The following is a 19589-nucleotide window of genomic DNA, read 5'->3' as shown; positions in this document are numbered from 1 at the left end:
CTTTCCTCACTATTGGTGAATTTTTCCATTTCACGAGCACTTGTTTCTTTCCACTTTTATGTTCTTAAAGAGTTTCTACCAATTGGTTCAAAACAAACCTACAAGAGCCCTTTTAATTTTGTTTTCCCCAGTTGTGGTTTCCAACACATTCGAAAGTGTTACTCTTTTCCTGCTTGTTTTGATTCTAAGTAAATGTCTACATAGTTTAAATATGCCATTAATACAGTGGCCTATCTTTATATGATTGGTAATTATTCAAATAAAGCCCTTATCACCTTCTCCAGGCTTGATTGCTTATGTCTCTTTCGTTTCCCTTCCTTGTTTGTCTGTTTGTTTTTGGTTTTGTGTGTGTGTGTTTGTGTATGTGTGTGTGTGTGTGTGTGTTTTGGTTGGTTGGTTGGTTGGGTTTTTGTTTGTGGGTTTTTCCATTTGTTTGGTTTGGTTTTTTCCAATTTTGTCCTTAAATCAGACACTTTCAATGGACTATCTCACAGTGCATTATGAACTTCAGAGAAGGACTACATATTAGTTATGCTAGGCAACATCTTTCTTTTCCTTTCCAGAAAATGCCATCTCCTTCATGTAAATTCTAATTATGCAAGTTATCACACATATCTGTTTTGTTAATTAAGACATGATTTTTGTTATGCAGTGGACTTCCAGTTTCTTTCAGTTACCATATTGGTGAGACTGTAAAGTGACAACAAAAACTTTGTGTAAATTGTTAGTGATAGGTAAACAGATGAGTTAGTTGTCTTTAGTTTTTAACAAAGCAAAGGATGCTGATTTATTAGATACACGATCTGTATTGTTTCATGTGAAGCCAACCTTTATAAACTCATCATGATATCATGCACTACATTAAATAAGTGTTATTTTACAATGAATAATTTAAAACATCATCTAATGTTGCATTAAATTTATATAAAAATTACAAGGCTGCATAAAGTTAGTATTGTGTTTATTCATTTTAAGTAATTTTTTTTTCCCATTGCGCAGAAAAAGATTCATGTTAGATGAAAACTAGTAAATTATACAATCATATAATCAGTAAGGTTGGAAAAGACCTCCAAGATTTTGTCTTTAATGTTTGACTCAAAAAAATGAACAAAGCCATAAAAAGAGTGCTAGAAATCTTGCATTTGATACCAATCAACCAATTTAAAAAGTTGTTTGCACTAGCAAAGAGTATTTATTTAGGATGAAATATAAATGTAAAACAAGATTAAAATATATTATTTAAATAATACCTACTGATTTTATTTTGTTTCTGCATTCTCTATATCTTGTAAACAAGTTTTATTCACAAAGCTGGAACATTTTAACAACATCGTAGCTTAATATTCAATTTTTAAGCTTCACTCCAGTTTCTTAATTTATTTAAGTAAACGTACAGATACAATATGGCTATTAATAAAATTCATTTAAATTAAAAACAATAAATAAGGAGCAGAATTCTACCCTCTGTTTTCCTGTATCCCCAGTATCACTTTTTGCACACAAGTTATGCCGTAACAGCCATTAAAAATCTTCTGGTTGACTATCAGCAGTTCAAAAAGGATTGTAGATCTCCTTGTGGTATAGAGAAGGATTTTATATCATTATAATACTAGAAGGAAAATATAGAATTTAAAAATTGTTCTTTTAGAAGCTTTAAAGTATGCTGAGTTTTAGTTTCTTATTAGCAAACCATATTTGCTGTCCACAAATTCATTGTATTGCACATAAATGTCATTGATGCACAAAGGATGCTGAGGTAGGCTTACATGTACAAAGCTGTATCACCAGATCCATAGTTGATGACATACATCAACTCTTTATAGCTAAAGGTACTTTGGGGGAAGAATAAGAAAAAAACAGGTTAGAGAAAGAGAGGAAGAAACGATAAGGGCCATTGGCCAGCTGGAGAAAGAAGTGAGTGAGTCCCCTGATGAGCATCCTTATCCTCCTCTGTGTGTTCTCCCCTCTACAGTATGTGGCAATGAGAAAAAACCCTAAATTTTGTTTTACTCTAATATGCACTAAGCCCTATAAAATAAAGGATAAGACCGTTTGGGGGTTTGAGAGGAGAGGGAGTGATTCTCACACCAGTGGCAGTCTCTTCTCAGGAGAACCTGTTGCAAAAATAGGTGAAGGCATTTAAAGCCATGTGCAATGTTGAGCATGGAAATGACAGCTGCTTATGAATAAGACGCTAGTATGTGTAATACCTGTTGTCTGTGGATAAAACAACTGTGTTTAGATGGCCAGCTTTATCTTACAAGGGTATTGTCTTGCTCAGCTTGATTCCCTGGTAAGATGGAGCTATGGTGGGCAGCCTAAGGAGCTATGTCACTGCATACCTACTGAAGATTCAGTCCACTGACCTGAAGAAAGTAAAATAAGTTAAAAATGTCTAGAAACCCAATTTAGAATTCTTACTGCTGCTTTATGTTTTGATGCCGTGTCTCTTTTTCTTACAAAAAGAAAGTTGTTACAGTTCTGTGTCATTTTATTTCATGCTTTTGTAATAGCTCTTGCTGCATCCAACCTGGAATTAAACCTTACCAGCTCTACAGCTATAATAAGAGTAAGGTTTATTGCCAGCTAGTGTTTCATCTGCTGGCTAGATGATTAGCTGTGCACCAGCTGTATAATATATTCTGTAAGGATATCATCATCACAGCACTTCACTCTTACATCTCATACTCCCACCAGGAAACCTGTTTTATCTTGTGCTTTGAGAAAGGAATCCAAATGAGAAGTCTTAAGGAAAAGTAAATAAGAATAATAGGAAATACTGAAGAGAACTAATTCTGTTTCTAGCAAGTTACTATGAGAGAGTGTTTTTGAACAGGAATGGGAAGAGAACTCTCATAAATCTTTAGGCCCTGATTATGGGCTACTCTTGGCATGGCTCAGACAAAGAATGGCCCAAAGCCTGGCTTTTAGCCGCTCGTATGTTGGCCTCTCCAAACATGTATGGAAAAACATACATGAACTTCTCTTGTATGATTCTGGCTGGTTCCTGGCTTATGCCAGAGAAGTCCTAGTGCTGCTCTAACTTAATTCTAAGTCTTCAGAGGATTTTTCTGGCAGAAAGGGATCTCCAGATCATAAGGGCAAGGCCATTACTCTCCCTGTAAGAGAAGGAGAACTGCAGTGCAACAGCAGCTCTGCAGATGCTAAACGTCCTGGGAAGTCTTCTGTTCAAAGAGAAAGGGAAGGGGTAAGTGCTCACCCATCTCCCAGATGTCCACTTCTGCAGAGGTGGCCAGGCTGAGGACCCAAGTTGTGCATTTTTGCCCAAAGACCGAAAGGAGGATTACAAAAGATAAAGGAGGATTATAATAGGTAAAGTTAGTGACATATAATTTATTCTTCTTTTGCTTGTAATTGTGCTAAAATTAAGATATTTGGCCTAATATTTTATATGCTTCCTGTCAGTTTTGGGTAAATTTTATTTAAAAAGTAAAATAAAATAAAAACTTTAGATAAAACTGCAGTTCTGATTAGCTTTGCTTTAGATAGCTGTAGTCCCAAGTCTCACAGTTCTTTTGCTTTCAGCAAATATTTGAGAAGAGCGCAGCCAAAGTGTGCCTCAACTCCTATGCTATTCCTCTTACAGAATATTAAACCATTTGCAGTCTGTTTATTCTGCTGTTGAGGTTGCAAGAAGTTTTTGGCAGTGGATAGTAAGATTTCAGTTGTACTGATGGTGTAGGAAAATGTCAGCATGACACTAGAAATGTATTATTTAAGGGATCTTTGTTGTTTGTTTTATTTAAATGTAGAAAATTGCGCGCACACACACACACACACACACACAATTTAACTAAAAAAACCCCAAACTGCGTATACAGTATCAGTGCTCCAAGGCTAGAAAACAAAAGATGTAAGGTGGTTTGTGCTAGCTTAACTTTCTTTCCTGTGCAGATATCTAATGCTGTAGTCTTTACTGTGTAGTCTGATTATATTTAACACGCAGATGCTTATTATTTTGTTTCTTGCTTCTTGTTCACTTTCTTGCCCAGTGTTGTATTTATTGCATATTAAGAAAAGAGAAGTATTCACTTTTCTAATGATTTCTTAGTTATGTGAGGCCTTGAGCAGAAGCTCTCTCAATGCTGTGTGAGCATTGATGTGTCTTTATAGTATCGCAGCTGAGCAGCTAAGTCACAGATTGAGTCCAAAGGGTCTGTTAATGTTGAGTGACAAACTTAAGAAACCTTTCATTCGTAGAACTGAGTTGTGGGTAAGATTTAGTATGCCTGGATAACTAGGGATTGGTACTGTAGTTCTCTACTTCGGGAATTGAGAGAGAGGCAAAAGGTAATTCATGCCATTGTATAAGAGATAAATCATCCTCTAGAGACTCCTTGCATTTCTCTGTTGAACTGGGTGAGCGTAACTCTGTGATGGCTAAAATTAATCCATCAGAGGAGTATAGGAAACTACAGAGAGGTTCCTGTGTTTCATAGATTCTTGATCTATCCCAAGTGGAGATCTGCCCTGCATGCAAATAAGATACAGTACTGGGGTGAGGGAGAATATATGATTATGAGGTTAATGGTTGTACCATAATACTGTACATAACGAGAGCTAAAGATACCACCATTCCCCTAAGGTAAAAGTATTTCCGTTTTTACTTATCCTGAGTCTGGGATCTTTAACTTTCAACTTTAATATTTTTTTTTAGCACAGCTTTCAAAGTATGTGCTATGTTATAATTCCTGTAATCTGTATCTAGGCTGTCAAGGTGGTCTGTAGTAGGGATTCCATTTGTATTTATATATCAGTATCTTAGAAAGTGCAACACCTACAGAAACAATAGGTATTTGGTTGAAGAGTAAGATAACATAAGCTTTGACCATGAAATGGAATCATGTGAAAGGTGCAGGAACATTGAATAAGATGTAGTGTTTACCATGTGCAGAAATAACTTCTCATTTTTTGTTCAACATACTAGTTAAGAGCTCATATAACATTTGACTTTTCAAACTCTAAAATATCATACTTGGAATATGTATTCATATAACTCCCGGAAATAGAGCAGCCTAGCTACAAAATGTATATGTCTAACAAAGGAAGAATTTTTCAGCAGTTTCTTAAAAAAACTGATGCTTAACATATTGCATAAAAGTGAAACATCTTAACAGCATTAACCTTTGGCTCTAGCAGTCATACAGACTTTCTGATCCAATTGATAAAATGAGGTGCAAAATTATTTAAATATTGAAACTAGCAATAGAATTTGCATGCTTAATGCTGAATTAAGAAATATTTTAAATTATATACCTTTTTTCCCAGGTATTTTTTAATAACAGTACCTACATTTTTAGCCAACCATTGCATTGTTGATTTATTTAGTGTTTACTTTAGCTTGCTGTGTCACAGATTTATGCTTTTCCTGGAGTTTTTTTGTGTGTGAATAGCCTGAAAATGTTACTGCAGGTCTTTTCTCTGTGAACTTCAATTTAGCCAAAAAGCTAAGACCTACTAAAATGCTGTCTCATAAGCTTAAAATGTCTCATAAGCATAAAATGTCCTCACTTGTGACATTGAAAAAAAGAACTTGAAATACCAGCACAGTATTTTTATTGCAAATGACAGTTTTCATCTGCTGGCTTCTGCTGCCAGAATAAGCATGTTTTCAGTAAGCACAAACAGACTTCATCAGCTCTGCCCATTTCCAGTTGTTCCTGCTAACTCCCCAATTGGGTGGTACCAAAGAGCCACCTTTCTGACACACTTGCATGCCAGCAACACACGGCCAGCCATGAGTTTTGACATTATTCTCTAATAAAAAAAGACCCCGCTCGTATGAGAAAGCTTTGTGTGCGTCACTAAAGCTATTTCAGTCTTTGCTGCCTCCTGAGCTGAATGTAAACCGACATTGGTGACTCTCTATTCAAATACAATTTCGTAAAAGGAAGTTGGAAGCATGACTTTCAAGCTGTGTGTGAAAATGAGCTAAAATAGTAACAAAAGTATCTCTAGAGAGTACTAGAGGCCCAAAAAATTCCTTTAAGCCTACCTATTGTTAGAGAAAAAATGGATCTGGCAGACTCTCTTTTGTACAGATGGATATGTTGAATTTTCTGTCTTTCCTTTAACAATGAGAGCAGGCATTGCTGCAGCAGAGAATTTCACCAGTGGGCCTCTATCCTAAGGAAAAATCACACTTAGTGTTTAATAGCTGAGTTTCCGTACAGCCTGCTCGGAGAGTCCAAGAGGAAGGCTGATTGCAGCGGTGGCTTGTGTGATGGGGATGTCACCTCGCTGACCTCTCTCAGAAGAGGTTGCATGTTGGTGTCAGACTCGAGAGCAGCGGGTGCAATGTTTCCTAGGCAAGAATCTGGTGAGCCAACCCTTTGTAAGGCAGCAGTGCAAACTCCGTTAACGGCTGGGCATAGTTCACATCGCCTTAATTTTGGAAAGAGATGGTAAAATGGACTAAAATCGAATTACTGACTTGGGCACTGAGAAATGGTGAAGTTTGGCTCCAGAACTACATGTTCTGGTTGACCACTTGTCTTCCAAATCACTTGGGAGCAATCCATGCTATCAAATCCTTAATAATTCAGAAGATTTTGAATATCATTATACCACAGTTGTATTCAGGGTACTACTGATTGATTAACTACAATTTTATTGTTTTTGTTCTCCCACTGTACTTTCATTTTTCAGCTCCTTCACTTTGTTGGAAGTGCTGGGTACAGCACCTTGCACAAGCAGGCACTAATCCAAGACTTGAGCCTTGGCATTGGATGGTTATGAGGGCAGTGCTATCTGCTGTAGAAAAGTAACCCAACTGCTGTCTTAACCTGCAATAATAGTGTATGCTACACAGACACACACACAAAAAAACCTCCAACCTAGTGGTTAAAAAACCCCTTTTTAGACCACTTACAATTAAAACTGGAAATCGGTTATTTCCACTTGTAATAACACTTCATTTTTCTTGTACTGGAGTATAAAATCCATTATTTGTTGTCGGTTATAGATTTTTATGTCCCTTGCTCATAGATATGAGTGAACCATTGTTTCTGCATGCTTTTTTACCATGGGGGTGATTAAAAACTGGAGCAGGATGCACAGAGAGGTTGTGTTGTATTTCCTTGGAAGGGCTCAAGACTCACCTGGACACAGCCCTGAGCAGCCTGATCTAACCAGATCTGCTTTGGGTAAGAGCTGGATTAGGTGACTCTGAAGGCCGCTTACAACCTCAGTTTCTCTGTAGTTCTCTCTTGCTGCCAGACTTGTTTGATATGTACAACCACAGCAACAAAAAACGGCCTAATCTTTGCTGGGAACTCATATTATTGATTGCTACTTCTAGTGACAGCAGGTATGCTCTGTTTTTCTGTTGGGACATTCATGAATTGTCGTTGCTTCCTTAGCAATGAGATTGCTGAGCAGATGCTATTGTTAGAGGTTGGACAATTACTTAGCTGTAATGAGGCTCCAGCAATAATCAGCATTTAGGATGTAAATTTGCTGTGAATTGTTTGTGTACTCAGGTGGGTTTGATTTTTTGTTTCTTGTTTAAGATGTACAGTGTACAAAATAAAAAATCTAAAATAGGAAAGTTATTTTATTATTTTTGTTTATTTTTCCATTCTTGAGCTGCCTTCTGACAGTATATATTTCATAACATTGTAAACTTCTTTAAAATAATCATGAAAATCATGTAATTCTGTAAAACATCTAGGTTTTAAACTGCTTTTGCTTTATATACGTCACTCTCAGTCAACAGCAGGGCAAAATAAAATGACATATTTTAAGATAGCAGTTATCAGGCCATCATGTTCTTATTGTTCTTTGTTCTATGTGAGGTATTAATATTGCTTACGTCCCAGACAGGGCTGCTCTATGGAAATAGTGCCGAGTGGCAGTCATTGTGTGACATATTTACTGTCTACCAAGGCTACTAATGAAAAGTTCAGGAGTAGTGTCATCTTACGCAGCTGAAAAAGAATTGTGCGGTGTTTTAAATTTTCATGAGTGCAAACCTGGTAGCGTTACGAGACAGACCCATTATATTCATTAGCCAAGAGAAAAATAATTCCTTCCTTTCAGGATAAAGGTTGCAGGCATCATGAAAAGTGAACATGATGAAGGATGCATAGCATTATGTTATCAACAGAGAGGGAGGAGACCTGCTTTGAGACATATTTTCCAAACTTTAACACAGATGCCAGCTTCAACAAGCACTTTGTCAAAATGATAACTGAAGTAATTTTCTGAGTCAGTTCTTGACTTAGCTGGCTTTGCCTTCATAGAAAATGTGTTCTGATCAGCATTCTGGTTTCATTTGATCTGGTGTAAATGCTGTGTACCTCTACTGTGAGAATGATGCAATAGAGTGAGAAATGAAATGGATCAGAGACCCTAGATCCTCATCATCTACTGCTGAAGAAAGTAAAGGCAGCCTTAAGCCTTGCTTGTATTTCTGTAGCCCTAGAGTCATCGCTTCACATAGGACAGCCTAAAGTGTAAATGAAAGAAGTTTGGAGAATCCTCTAATCTGTTTTTCTACATTCTGGTAGTGCATGGGGAATAAAGATACCTTTAATATCAAGCAACATTCCCAAAATTAGTGGTCGTGAGGGAGATGACCTGTTCATAGAGTAAATTCTGTGTCAGAAAATTTTCCTTCTTGGCTGGGATCCTCAGAGGCTGCATTCACTGGGTTTATGGCACAGCATAAAAAACCTAAAATAAGTTACAGGAAGAAAAGTGTCTTTGCATGTTTTAAGTACGTTACTAGAAAACAGATCGTATCATTTTGTTCTGTTATTGGGTGAAATATTTCTCAAATACAAATTCAGCCAAGTGGGTGCAAACTCATTCAAACGTACAAATTGACTGAGACAGATGCAATGTGCAAGTGCATTGAATACAAGTTAGTCATAAAACAAGAGTAAGGCAGTATAAGTAGCAGAGTATAATAATACTGTAATTAGTATTGACTTAGTAATGAAGGTTGGTATGAAGTTGTATAAAGTGAATATAACTTGTGAACGAAAAGGAAGAAGTGAGATCCAGATGGAAAAAGAGAAAATTAAGTAAGACCTCCCTAGTCCCACTTTAATTTATGTTTTTTACCTAAAACCTACAGCCAAAGTTGGTTTAGCAGTTGATGGATATGTTTTTGTTGATTTATATTCTCAGTTAAAGTCAGAAGCTGAAATTGGTACCTTGAGATCCCCACTCCAGGGTGTGTTCCTGCGGCCCTAGTGGTACAGATGATGGTAATGGTCATGGTCTGGTTAATGTTCTCCCTGGAGATTATTCAATCTGTTGAATGTGTTTTTGTAGTGGGGGGGGGAAGGAAAACAAGGTGGAAATGTTCATTCTGAAATTAACTTTTCCAGCTATGGTGTTTCTTTTGAGAGAGATAAAATGTTGAACTGTTTAACATCTGGGAACCTGTGTCCTTGCAGTCCAAGCTGTGGATTAATTAAGTGCTAAACTGACATCACATTTTCATAGAGATTTAGAGAATGAACAGAAAGTGCTTAATGGTTTTGACCCAGTCTAATTTTAGAACTGTAGAATATGTAAGCAAATGCTATGTATATCCTGAAATATACATATGTGTATGTTAAAAAAGAGATATTTTTTTTTACATAAGGCTCTAATTATATAACAACTGGATGTTTTTAGTTCAAGACAATGTAGTTAAAGAAAAGAAAAAGTAGTTAATTTGACAATTCTATGAAACTTTCACAATTATTTATTTATGTAAAAAGGCTAGCATTTAACTTTTATAAATTAATTAGTTTTAAATATTCAATTAGATGAATTATTGCAGTCTAATCCCATGGTAATTCTGTCTCCCTTTATTCTAGCACGACAAGTATCTAAAATGGGACATAGCATTTTTATGAATATCTATAGCTCAATGTTCTTTGTTTTTCTACTCTGAGTTTTTATATTTATTTTTGATAGCAGAAAATGACAGATTTTTTTTCACCTGCTACTTATCTTTCATGTTATGATAGTTCTGGAGTTGTTTCCGTTTTTTTCTTTTTCTTGAGTAGTCAGGTGTTGCTTTCTAATAGGAAATTTTAGATCACTTCTAAAAAGTGTGTCAAGGACATTAACTTGCTGAAGATGTCTGTTTCTTGCAGCGCAGCAGAGATTTTGAAGTCTCTAGTCAGCCTAAAGTCTTTCATCCACTGATACTATTAGGAGTAAGTCACAATACTCTGTTGAGCTTTTTTTATGTTTGCTAAAGGATATATCAAATGTGAGAATAGATAAGCAAGCATATTACACCCCCTTATCTGTGTTTGGCAAAGGTAGTAATGAGTAGTAACATTGAACTCTGTTACTCTGTAATTTTTAAATTCAGAAACGTTGTGGGGTTTTGTGTGAATATTAAAACCTAGTAATTTATGTTGTCTATTATTTTTAAGGATGAGATGTGATGTCACTGAAATCAGTGCCTTTGTGACACGCCTTGTCACAACGCCTTGTTTTGTAATATTTAATTACCTTTTATGCAGGATAAATGAGTGCTAGCAACAACTAAGAGAACTATAGAGGAGTTGAATAAGATACAAGTTTTAGCTGCTAGGAAGTGGACATCAACACTGTAAATTTTTTAAATTGATGTGGAGGAATCACCAAATCTTATTTTTTGGATGATCATTCTCATAAATACCTATTTTCAGAAATGTAATCATGAATGCACAGTCATATCTCACCTCTAAAGATTCATCTGTGTGATAACAGGGTGAACTTATTAAGGGCCTATTAAGGGACATGTGTGCCTTGCATTTACATACCTTTCTCTCATACTGGAGTTCAAAAATTTGTGTTAGGTACCTGAACTCCTTTTGTAGCGCACCGGAAAAGTTCAGGGTATAAGAAAGGTGCCCAACACAATGAGTCAAGCCAGCTCTTGGTTTTTGATTTTTTTTTTAACAGAACTTTTTTCTGTTGCACAGTGTAAATATAAACAATTTGTTTATGTAACCTATATCTATTGAATAACTTCTGCAGCATGTTTCAACAGCAGTAGGATTTTCCTTGTTGAAAGAAAATAGACACTTTGAAGACTGCTGTCTATTTATTTTATTATTGCATTTCACATAATCCTTTACTTATTCTTTTTCTAGAGGAGGTGATCTGGAAAGAAAAGCTACCAATATTCTAATAGTGGCTAAACACCAGTAAAGCCATTGAACTCTTGGGATATGTTACTTTAAAAGTTGGGAGACGGGTATTAAAAATAGGCAGTGGATTGTAGCCACAGTACTTATGATATTGTTACAAGAGGGCACCGAAAAAGAAATGAGAAAGAAATTTACATTTACAGATGTAAATTCATGGGGAAAGAGAACCAGACTAAAAAAGAAAGAACTGTTTTGAGAAGGCACAGAATCACTAAGACACTACTTGCAGACACTGTGATGGGGAGGAGGGAAATGTATAGTGGAATAATTATAGCCAGGTTTTTCAACCTGTAAATATATTCAGCAATATTTAATTTTTTAGTCTGCCATAAGTTTTCCAGTTTAAGTAAATGCCTGTTTACATGGTACCAGTTTCAGTCACTAGAGCCCTTCTACCCAACCTTTCTTAAGATTTTTCAGTTAATTTTGGACAAAAGAACAGATGGGATTGTGTAAACTACTTTTCCACTAATTTTGTGACAGTGTCATTGTACAAGTACATATTTAGATACTACCTAAACACAAAGTCCATTATGCAACCCCCTTCCAAAATGTATTCCTGTTGAAACTGCCTGTTTCTCTTCTGGACACAAAGACTCTCTTGACCTCGCTGTTATGGAAGAGCTTATTGTTTCTCCTTTTAAATTAGAAATCCTTCCTAGAATGTGCACTTAGATGTAAATTGTTTGAATGTGGCAGTTCATTCAAATACAGGCCTATTAAAGGAGTTTTAAAATCTGATTTATTGGAACCCTGTGGCTTTTATGGCACATTACATCTAAATTAAGCTACAGGGAACCTTCTCTCCCCTTATTTCCAGCTGTTTTTTTCCAGGCCAGGTGACATGATATTGGCTTTATGATTATTTATATATCTCCCTCATTATTTTATTATGTATTTTAATGTGACAGATTTCTGTCCTCTAGCGCTGAGCAAGTTGTTAGAGTAATCCTGGATGGAGCAGGCAGGGATTTTTGATAATCAGAAAAATACAGCATGGTTTTTGGTTTCAGGTATTCAAGTTTTGTTACATGAAGTAAAGGATGCATTTTCATATCCTCTTTTTCCAATAAATACAGTAAGTACTATAAATAGAAGCAATTCCTTATGTAGAAAATTAGATTTTTTAAAGTTTTTTTTTCTTGTCATCTCAGCAAAATACCATCTTTTCAGCCAAGCTGAAGTGATGATGGATACCAATGAATAAACTCAAAACTTTTGTCTGGTATAGGTTTTTGTATATTTTAAGATGAAATCTTAATGTCCTCCCCTCCTCAGTAAGTCATGAGCACCTCTGAGACTCAGTTCACATCTTTAAAAATATTTTGTCAGCCATAATATATAGGGATTTCAGACTAGATCATAAGAGCAATAAGATCAGTGTGGAGGATTTTGGGCTGGGCTAAAAGTTTAGCCTGGGACGGGACAATGGTGGGTCCCAGGGATACTGTGATATCCTCTGTCAGGAGAGCAAGCTCAAGGTGCTGTTTGGTGTAGAATAAATAACAATAAAGGTTGTTCTCCTGTATTCTGGTTGTACCTCTGAGAAGAGGAAGCCCTCTATAGATATGGTCTGGGTTAAGCTGGATGGCAGCTTTTACTACCTGTCCAGAAAGGTGTTCAACATTGGTGGGCTTGGAAGAAGAAGCTGTTCAGGAAGCTGGAAGGTGTCTGTGGGGCCAGCGGGGACACTGACTCTTAGAGCTGTGGTTAGAAATCTCTAATAAATCTTAGCCAAAGATCTGCTGTGCTGTGCATTCATAATTAAATATAGTATATGGATTGCCAGCTTTTTTACAATTTCTAATTAGTGATTTGATGTATCCCAAATGAATTCAGAGCATTAATAGCTAGAAAAAAAAATCTTCTGTGTTATATATAAAATATTTTGATGTGAAATAACTGGGGTAAGTAAATGTGATGCTTCATAATAACAAGGGTGTTTTGAATGTTCTTTATAATTTTTACAATTTTAAAAAGATAATTTGCAAAATCATCCTCTATGTCCTTTTTTGTACATATGTACATGTTTGCAAGGCAACTCTTCATGTCATTCATCTCTTGTTTTGCAGACAAAACCTGTTGCGTTTGCAGTTCGGACAAATGTTGGATACAGTGCAGCTCACGATGACGATGTTCCAGTCCCAGGCATGGCCATCTCATTCGAAGCTAAAGATTTTCTTCATGTTAAAGAAGTAAGTAAATCTAGAGGAGTAAGTGAATCTCTCTATAAATGTCTATTTGAGTAATAGTGCTACTGTTTCTTTAACATTAAGATAATACTTCACATAGTCAAAGCACTATACAAATGTGATATAAATAAGGTATCTCTATGTAAGGAATTGAAAGTTCTTTGAAATACTGTTCTTATAAAAGCAATAGCACAAATTCCTTAAAATCAAATTAATAAAGTTTGAAAAGCAAGTGTTTTTCTTCTCTAGTAATTATCACTAACTTGAAGCTTTAAAAATCTCCATCGACATATCCAATGATATAATATTCTGTGGGTTTTACAACTCTAGCACTCTGAGGTTTCATTGTGATTCGGCAGCCAAGGGTTGATTCTGTTTTATTTGTATGACTTATTCTTAAAAAACTCCCCAGATCCTCAGTTCTTCTGTTGCTCAGGAGAATACTTTGGGAGAATACTCCCAGCTCAGACAATACTTTGTCATTAACAGTTACATACTAAAACTGATGTGTTAACTCTCAAGGTGCACATATCAACTGTCAAAAAAGGTGCTTTTCATTTGTTGTCTTGGTTTTTTTTTCTGTAGTTTGGCTTTGAAAGTTTTCAAGTTTTACAGTCTTTCTCTGCTCCTTGCAAGACAATCTAAAGCAAATAACTTGGTAACTTTCCCATATAAGCCTTCCTAAGCAGCCTGCTGCCTTCTGAATGCTTCCCTGATGTTATGAGATTTCCCAGATTCTGGTCATATTCCATTGTTGTCTGTAAAAAAAACAACAGTCCAACTGGAAATGGAAATTTGTAGCAGAAGAACTAGAAAGCCAGATTAAGGATGGCAGCAGCTTAGCCGTACATGTGAAATTATATCTTTGCCCCATTTTAGATTGGCAAAAAAATCCCTCAGTAGTTATGATTGATCATGCACAATGATTCTGCTAGTGCAGATGCTTTGTAGAAGCAAGAAACATTCGTAATACATAGATAAAAATACAGGTGGACAGAGACTAAGGAAACACAAGAAATGGACTTCTAGTATCTTCATACTGGTGACTAATTATCATCATTTTCCATCTATATTAAACACACAAAAAAGGGATAATTTTAATTCAAACTGTATATAGTGAAGAAAATATGTTTTCTGTCTGATGATAATGCAGAAGAATTGCTCTGCTCTGTCTGTAACAAAAGTAGAGATGAGCAGGCACAAAGTCCTGGCAAAACAAAACCATCAGCGTTTTCAGGTGAGTCTGGAAGCACTGGAAAATACAGATCAGTTTGGTTAGATTAAATGATTTTGTATAGTCATTTATTCCACCTGCATTTTGAACAAACTAGTAATCTCAGATTTCACATCACTTCTTTCCCCTTTTTCCATATGAAACAGAAACAGTACTAGTTACAACAATGCTTTTTTCCTTACACTACAACTTAAGACTCAGATGTAAATATGCTTGGAAGAAAGAAAAAGTTTCCTGAACTTTTCCAGATCTTCAGAAATGCCTTGAAAAGAAAGCTTAGCTTAGCCGAATTGTTGTATTGACTGCATGTATTTATTATTTATGCAGATGAAAAGTAAAAAAAAAAAACCAAACTTGTTTGACTGTAAAAGGTAGTGTTACTTTAATATGTAATACCTTACTGGATGCTAGAAATAAAGAAATCCAGGTTAATCTCTGATAACTTTTCCCTGCATAGTAATGCTGTATTGGATCAATGCTGTCCTCTTCTTTGCAAGGAGTGTTTTTCAATTTGTACTTCTGAGAGGGCTCAAACAAGGAAAACCTCAGTTTTCATGCTGCTCATGTACATGAGCAGGGGTGAAAAGTGTTGCAGTGATTGAGTATAAAGGAAATTTATTTTCATTATTAAGTTACATTCATTAAAACTCAGTACATATAAAGATGAAGGATTCCTTCCTGCATGAAGAAACGTGTACTGCATCATAGTCACTCCCAAATCTTTTGGCTTTAATGCATGGCCGTAATTCTGCTTTCCATTTAATTCATATTTGTGTTTACCATGGCACTCCAAGCACAGGTGAATTACAGAGAATCATTCACACAGCCAGCACCTTGAGAGATGGACACCTTGCTACCAAGATTTCCACTATTGCTTTTCAAGATTAGAAAGTATTCTGTGTGCTCTTATGTTCTTATGAAAATATCTTATCCTTCTTTTCATATAGTGACACAGCGTTTAGCTTTGAGACTTTGCAGGAATGAATTCCACATGCTTTTCTTTTTGTATGAAGAAAAAGTTTCTATAGATCTAGCATTTCTATCAATTATAATAAAATTAACATTGTTATGTAGTAGTCTGTTGTACAGTAGGACAGCATAAAACAGTAGTGGCTGTTCAGATTTTAATTTCATGGTGTTTTTAAGTATCCATCTCTTCATTTTATCAGGTTAATCATACTACTTCTGCAGACTGCATGTATACCATAGAGCAGTTCCATATAACTTCCATTGTCTCAATTACTATAGTCTTTGTCCACCTATAATATCCTGCAACAGATTTTAAATGCACATACATAGCATACATAGTTAGCATTTTGGAATGAAAGGTCATGATTTTAATAATATATTTCAGTCTAATACAGTTTTGAGAAATTGCTATTCCAGATTAGCTCCCTATTAAATAGTCACAAAGGCATCCCATTGGATGAATGTTATAGATCTCCTTATATTCTATGAGCTTAAAAGTGCATTTATTTTAATCTTTATTTTTTGTTAGCAAAGTATCTTACAGTTGGTTTCAAGCATCACAAAATTTATATAGTAGCCAAAATGAAAGATAATACTGCAATTCAGGTTGTGTATCATTGATCCACCAACGTTGTATTGTCAGTGAAATTAAGTCCTTTTTATGGGAGCCCACACATTTTACATGTTTTACTCCTAACTATACTCTTGTTAAAACTGCTTATTAAATAATTAAACATGCACTATGATATCTACATTAATAGCTTCAGATTCAAGAATGCAACTTCTCTACTCATTCAAATGTTCTCTTATAAATAATCCAAATAATCCAAAATTCATATTTGATGGTAGTTATTCCTGTGTAACTCCTAGACTATTGCTTGTGGGGCCAGACATAAGAGTGACCTATTCTCATCCAAAACCAGTGAATAAATAATAAAGGAAAAAGGAAATAGTTCTGCTATACAGACCTCTGCAAAACAACCAAAACCCCTGTGTGTGTATATGAATAAATAGTATTAAATTTGTATTTGATATTGCTGAAATTCAGTTATTTTGTGCATTTGTAGTTTTGAGGTTTTGTTAGTTATTCAAAGATATCCATTCCTTGTGGATCTATCACTGTGTGTTTAAGATGCAGATCACATGAGCTGTATGCAGTAGAGCATATATAAGCAGTGAAATGTAGTCATATTTCAGAAGATTTTAGTGAGTTCAGAGAAGCAGGGGAGTTTCAGAAGTAGTATTTTTTATTTTATATAGAGAACTGAATAGAATGGAATAAGAAAAATAGGTTATTACAGAGCTGTAAAAATTGTTGCAGTGGGTAGGAGCAGATCAGAAGAAATCTCTGGTGTCCACCAAGAAGAAACATCAAGGGAGAACAAAAGCAGCTCTCATGTATGAGGAGAAAAGACTGTGAAACAGACAAAAATATGGTGAAATGGGTGAAAATAACAGCCAGGGAGAATCATGAAGCCTACGAAGGAAGGTTTCTGCTTAAGTACAGTAGCATTTTAATAATTTGCAAGGTATAATTATTTTAATGTATTTCTGAATATTACCACAATTCTTCATTGCCATAATATAGTACAGTGATTAACTGCAGGGAAGAATTACATAAAATGGCTTAGCTGGAAATTAAAAATAATAACAAAATGATCCCAAATACAGTAATTTCTTAGTACATGACTTTTTTTTTTTAATCTGTAGAAATTTAATAATGACTGGTGGATAGGACGGTTGGTAAAAGAAGGCTGTGAAATAGGATTCATACCAAGCCCAGTCAAACTAGAAAACATGAGGCTGCAGCATGAACAAAAGGCAAAACAAGGAAAATTCTACTCCAGGTAATAAAAACAAATCATTAAAAATAGTAGTACTGACTGTGGCACAAATTGGAAGTTAGTGCTTTGCATGCTATCATTCTGTTTAATTATTGTAATTGGAAGCTACCAACATTTTGAATTGATGAAGTAAGTAATATTTGTTTGTGTGTTTAATGCCATTGCCATTTGAGAGAGAAAATAGATATTTAGGTTTGTGGTCTCTGGTGGCCTACAATGGCTATTATTCCATTTTATTTTCATAAAACATTTGCAAATATACGTTGCAGTTAGTACCTTTACTACATGCGAGCACAATTTTTGACCTAAAAGTCAGTGTCCGTAAGTTCTTTAGCATTTGTTACTTGTTTTCATGCTCTTGCTATTTCTAAACACTTTTGAAGCTAATTTTAGAAATTACAGAAATGTTAAGATGAACTTACTTGTAAGCTGAAGCTAGTGCCTGTTAGGTAGCTCTTAGAGAAAAAATGGTTTGGTCTGTCAAATTCATTGCCTACAAATACAGCTTTTAAGAATACTGCATTGTAAAAGGACGTTTCATGTCAAGTCATTTGTTGTCTCTGACTGCAGCTATCATTACATAAAGATTCGGTATCTAAATATATTGAGGAATATTTCAATATGGTAATAATGTCATCTTTACTATAGAATTATTGATAGTTTTCCAGTAAACATGAACACATGTGGAAACAAATGCTATTTGCTTCCCTTTGGGTATATAGGGAACAAATATTTTGAGGATGTCTGAGAACGATGGAGTGGAAGCTGAGAAAAGGTCTGAGCAACATTTGGAAAGTCAGAAAGGCTTTCCTACTTCAGTAGGGAGGGCAGCAGGGTTTGAAAAGCCACATCTGTGCTAGGAGAAGGCCAGGGTTCTGCAGTGCTCAGCCATGTTTGCTGGCTGTGAAATGCCTTCTTTGTGAGCACTCTGTCCTCAGCAGGAGGATGTCAAGTTCCTTCTTCCTTTTGTGACACTTCTGATACAACCAAATCTAACCCAGTGATTTGATCCCTTCCCAAATTGTAAAATCTTCCATTCTCAAGAACTTCTCACTGGAGATAACACTGTCCTATGCCACAAATGCATTTACATAGTACTTATTAATATTTTAAGATGGCAAAAGTGGAAACAAGTACTCTAACATGAATTATTTGAAAAGTGAAATAGCCTTTCTTACATTCTTTTCAGTGCTTTTCTCATTATGGTGACTGAAATGAAAAGACTAAAAATATTGTTTCATTTTCACAACTTGGATAGGTTTTCACGAAGCAGAATTTGACAAAACCATAGACTGCTTTATCGTAATTGAAGAGACTTTTTTTTCTAAGAGCTACATTGTGTTGAGACAGCAAAAGAATTTATACTCTAATTAAACTGAAAATATGTTAGGCAAACACACTATCAGTTTCATTAAGGAGCTGTCAGTAACTCTTCTGTTAAAAGAAACAGATTATGCTCACTGGCTCAAGAATTAGTCTTAGTAATTAATAGTAATATTAATAATTATATATCAATAGTTATTTTAATAATTGGAACACATTAAGATCATGAGGTAGTGAGAGCATATGCAGCAGAATGAAGCTGCACAAGGACAAGGAACGTGACTGATGCTTGCAGTTCCTCATTCTTCAAAATGTGTGTATATTTTGTGTAAGATATATATTTTATATCACTGCCAGAATACTGTTTGTCACTTGGCTAGCAGCTCATTTAGAAGACGGGTAATGCATAAACTAGAATAAATACTTTGAAAGCTATAATACTTCAAACTAATTTGTTGCTTTACTCCAGTAAATCAGGAGGAAACTCTTCATCCAGTTTGGGTGACATCGTTCCTAGTTCCAGAAAATCAACACCTCCATCATCTGGTGAGTAGGTCATGAACCCTTTGGTTTACAGACTCATGCATCTAAACTGTTAAAATTTTTATACATTTAGTCCTTTTTTTCTTACTCCCTGTATTTCACAGGGATAAGGCTGGGTGGTCACATTGCCCTATAAGGCTGGTTTGGGTAGGTTTGAAGTAGTGGAGTAAATGCCAGCTAGTTCATGTAATGATAGGGTTGTTAACAATCCATAAGATTTCCCCTTTGATTTTACCTTGGCTTTTTATTGCAAAGACAATAGAATGATGAAAATGTGTTGCAGGAGGATAGGTAGAGGCTTGATCTGGGCTGAGCA

The 19589-nt window shown here is 35.5% G+C and overlaps 1 protein-coding gene across 1 annotated transcript in view; it reads left to right on the top strand.

The window, feature by feature from the left end:
- The window catches only part of LOC104538154 (voltage-dependent L-type calcium channel subunit beta-2), a gene marked incomplete at its 3' end in the record, with an annotated part of 56602 nt that overhangs the window by 26484 nt on the left and 10529 nt on the right, over positions 1–19589 (top strand). The window contains exons 3-5 of the mRNA XM_010181250.1: positions 13241–13363; positions 17274–17410; positions 19200–19276. Of these exons, the coding sequence (XP_010179552.1) occupies positions 13241–13363; positions 17274–17410; positions 19200–19276 (337 nt within the window). The remainder of the gene's footprint in view (positions 1–13240; positions 13364–17273; positions 17411–19199; positions 19277–19589) is intronic.

Source organism: Mesitornis unicolor, unplaced genomic scaffold (assembly GCF_000695765.1).
Source record: "Mesitornis unicolor isolate BGI_N332 unplaced genomic scaffold, ASM69576v1 scaffold523, whole genome shotgun sequence".
NCBI lineage: Eukaryota > Metazoa > Chordata > Aves > Mesitornithiformes > Mesitornithidae > Mesitornis > Mesitornis unicolor.
The sequence above is the reverse complement of the archived record's forward strand: the minus strand, read 5'-3'. Positions and strand labels throughout refer to the sequence as shown.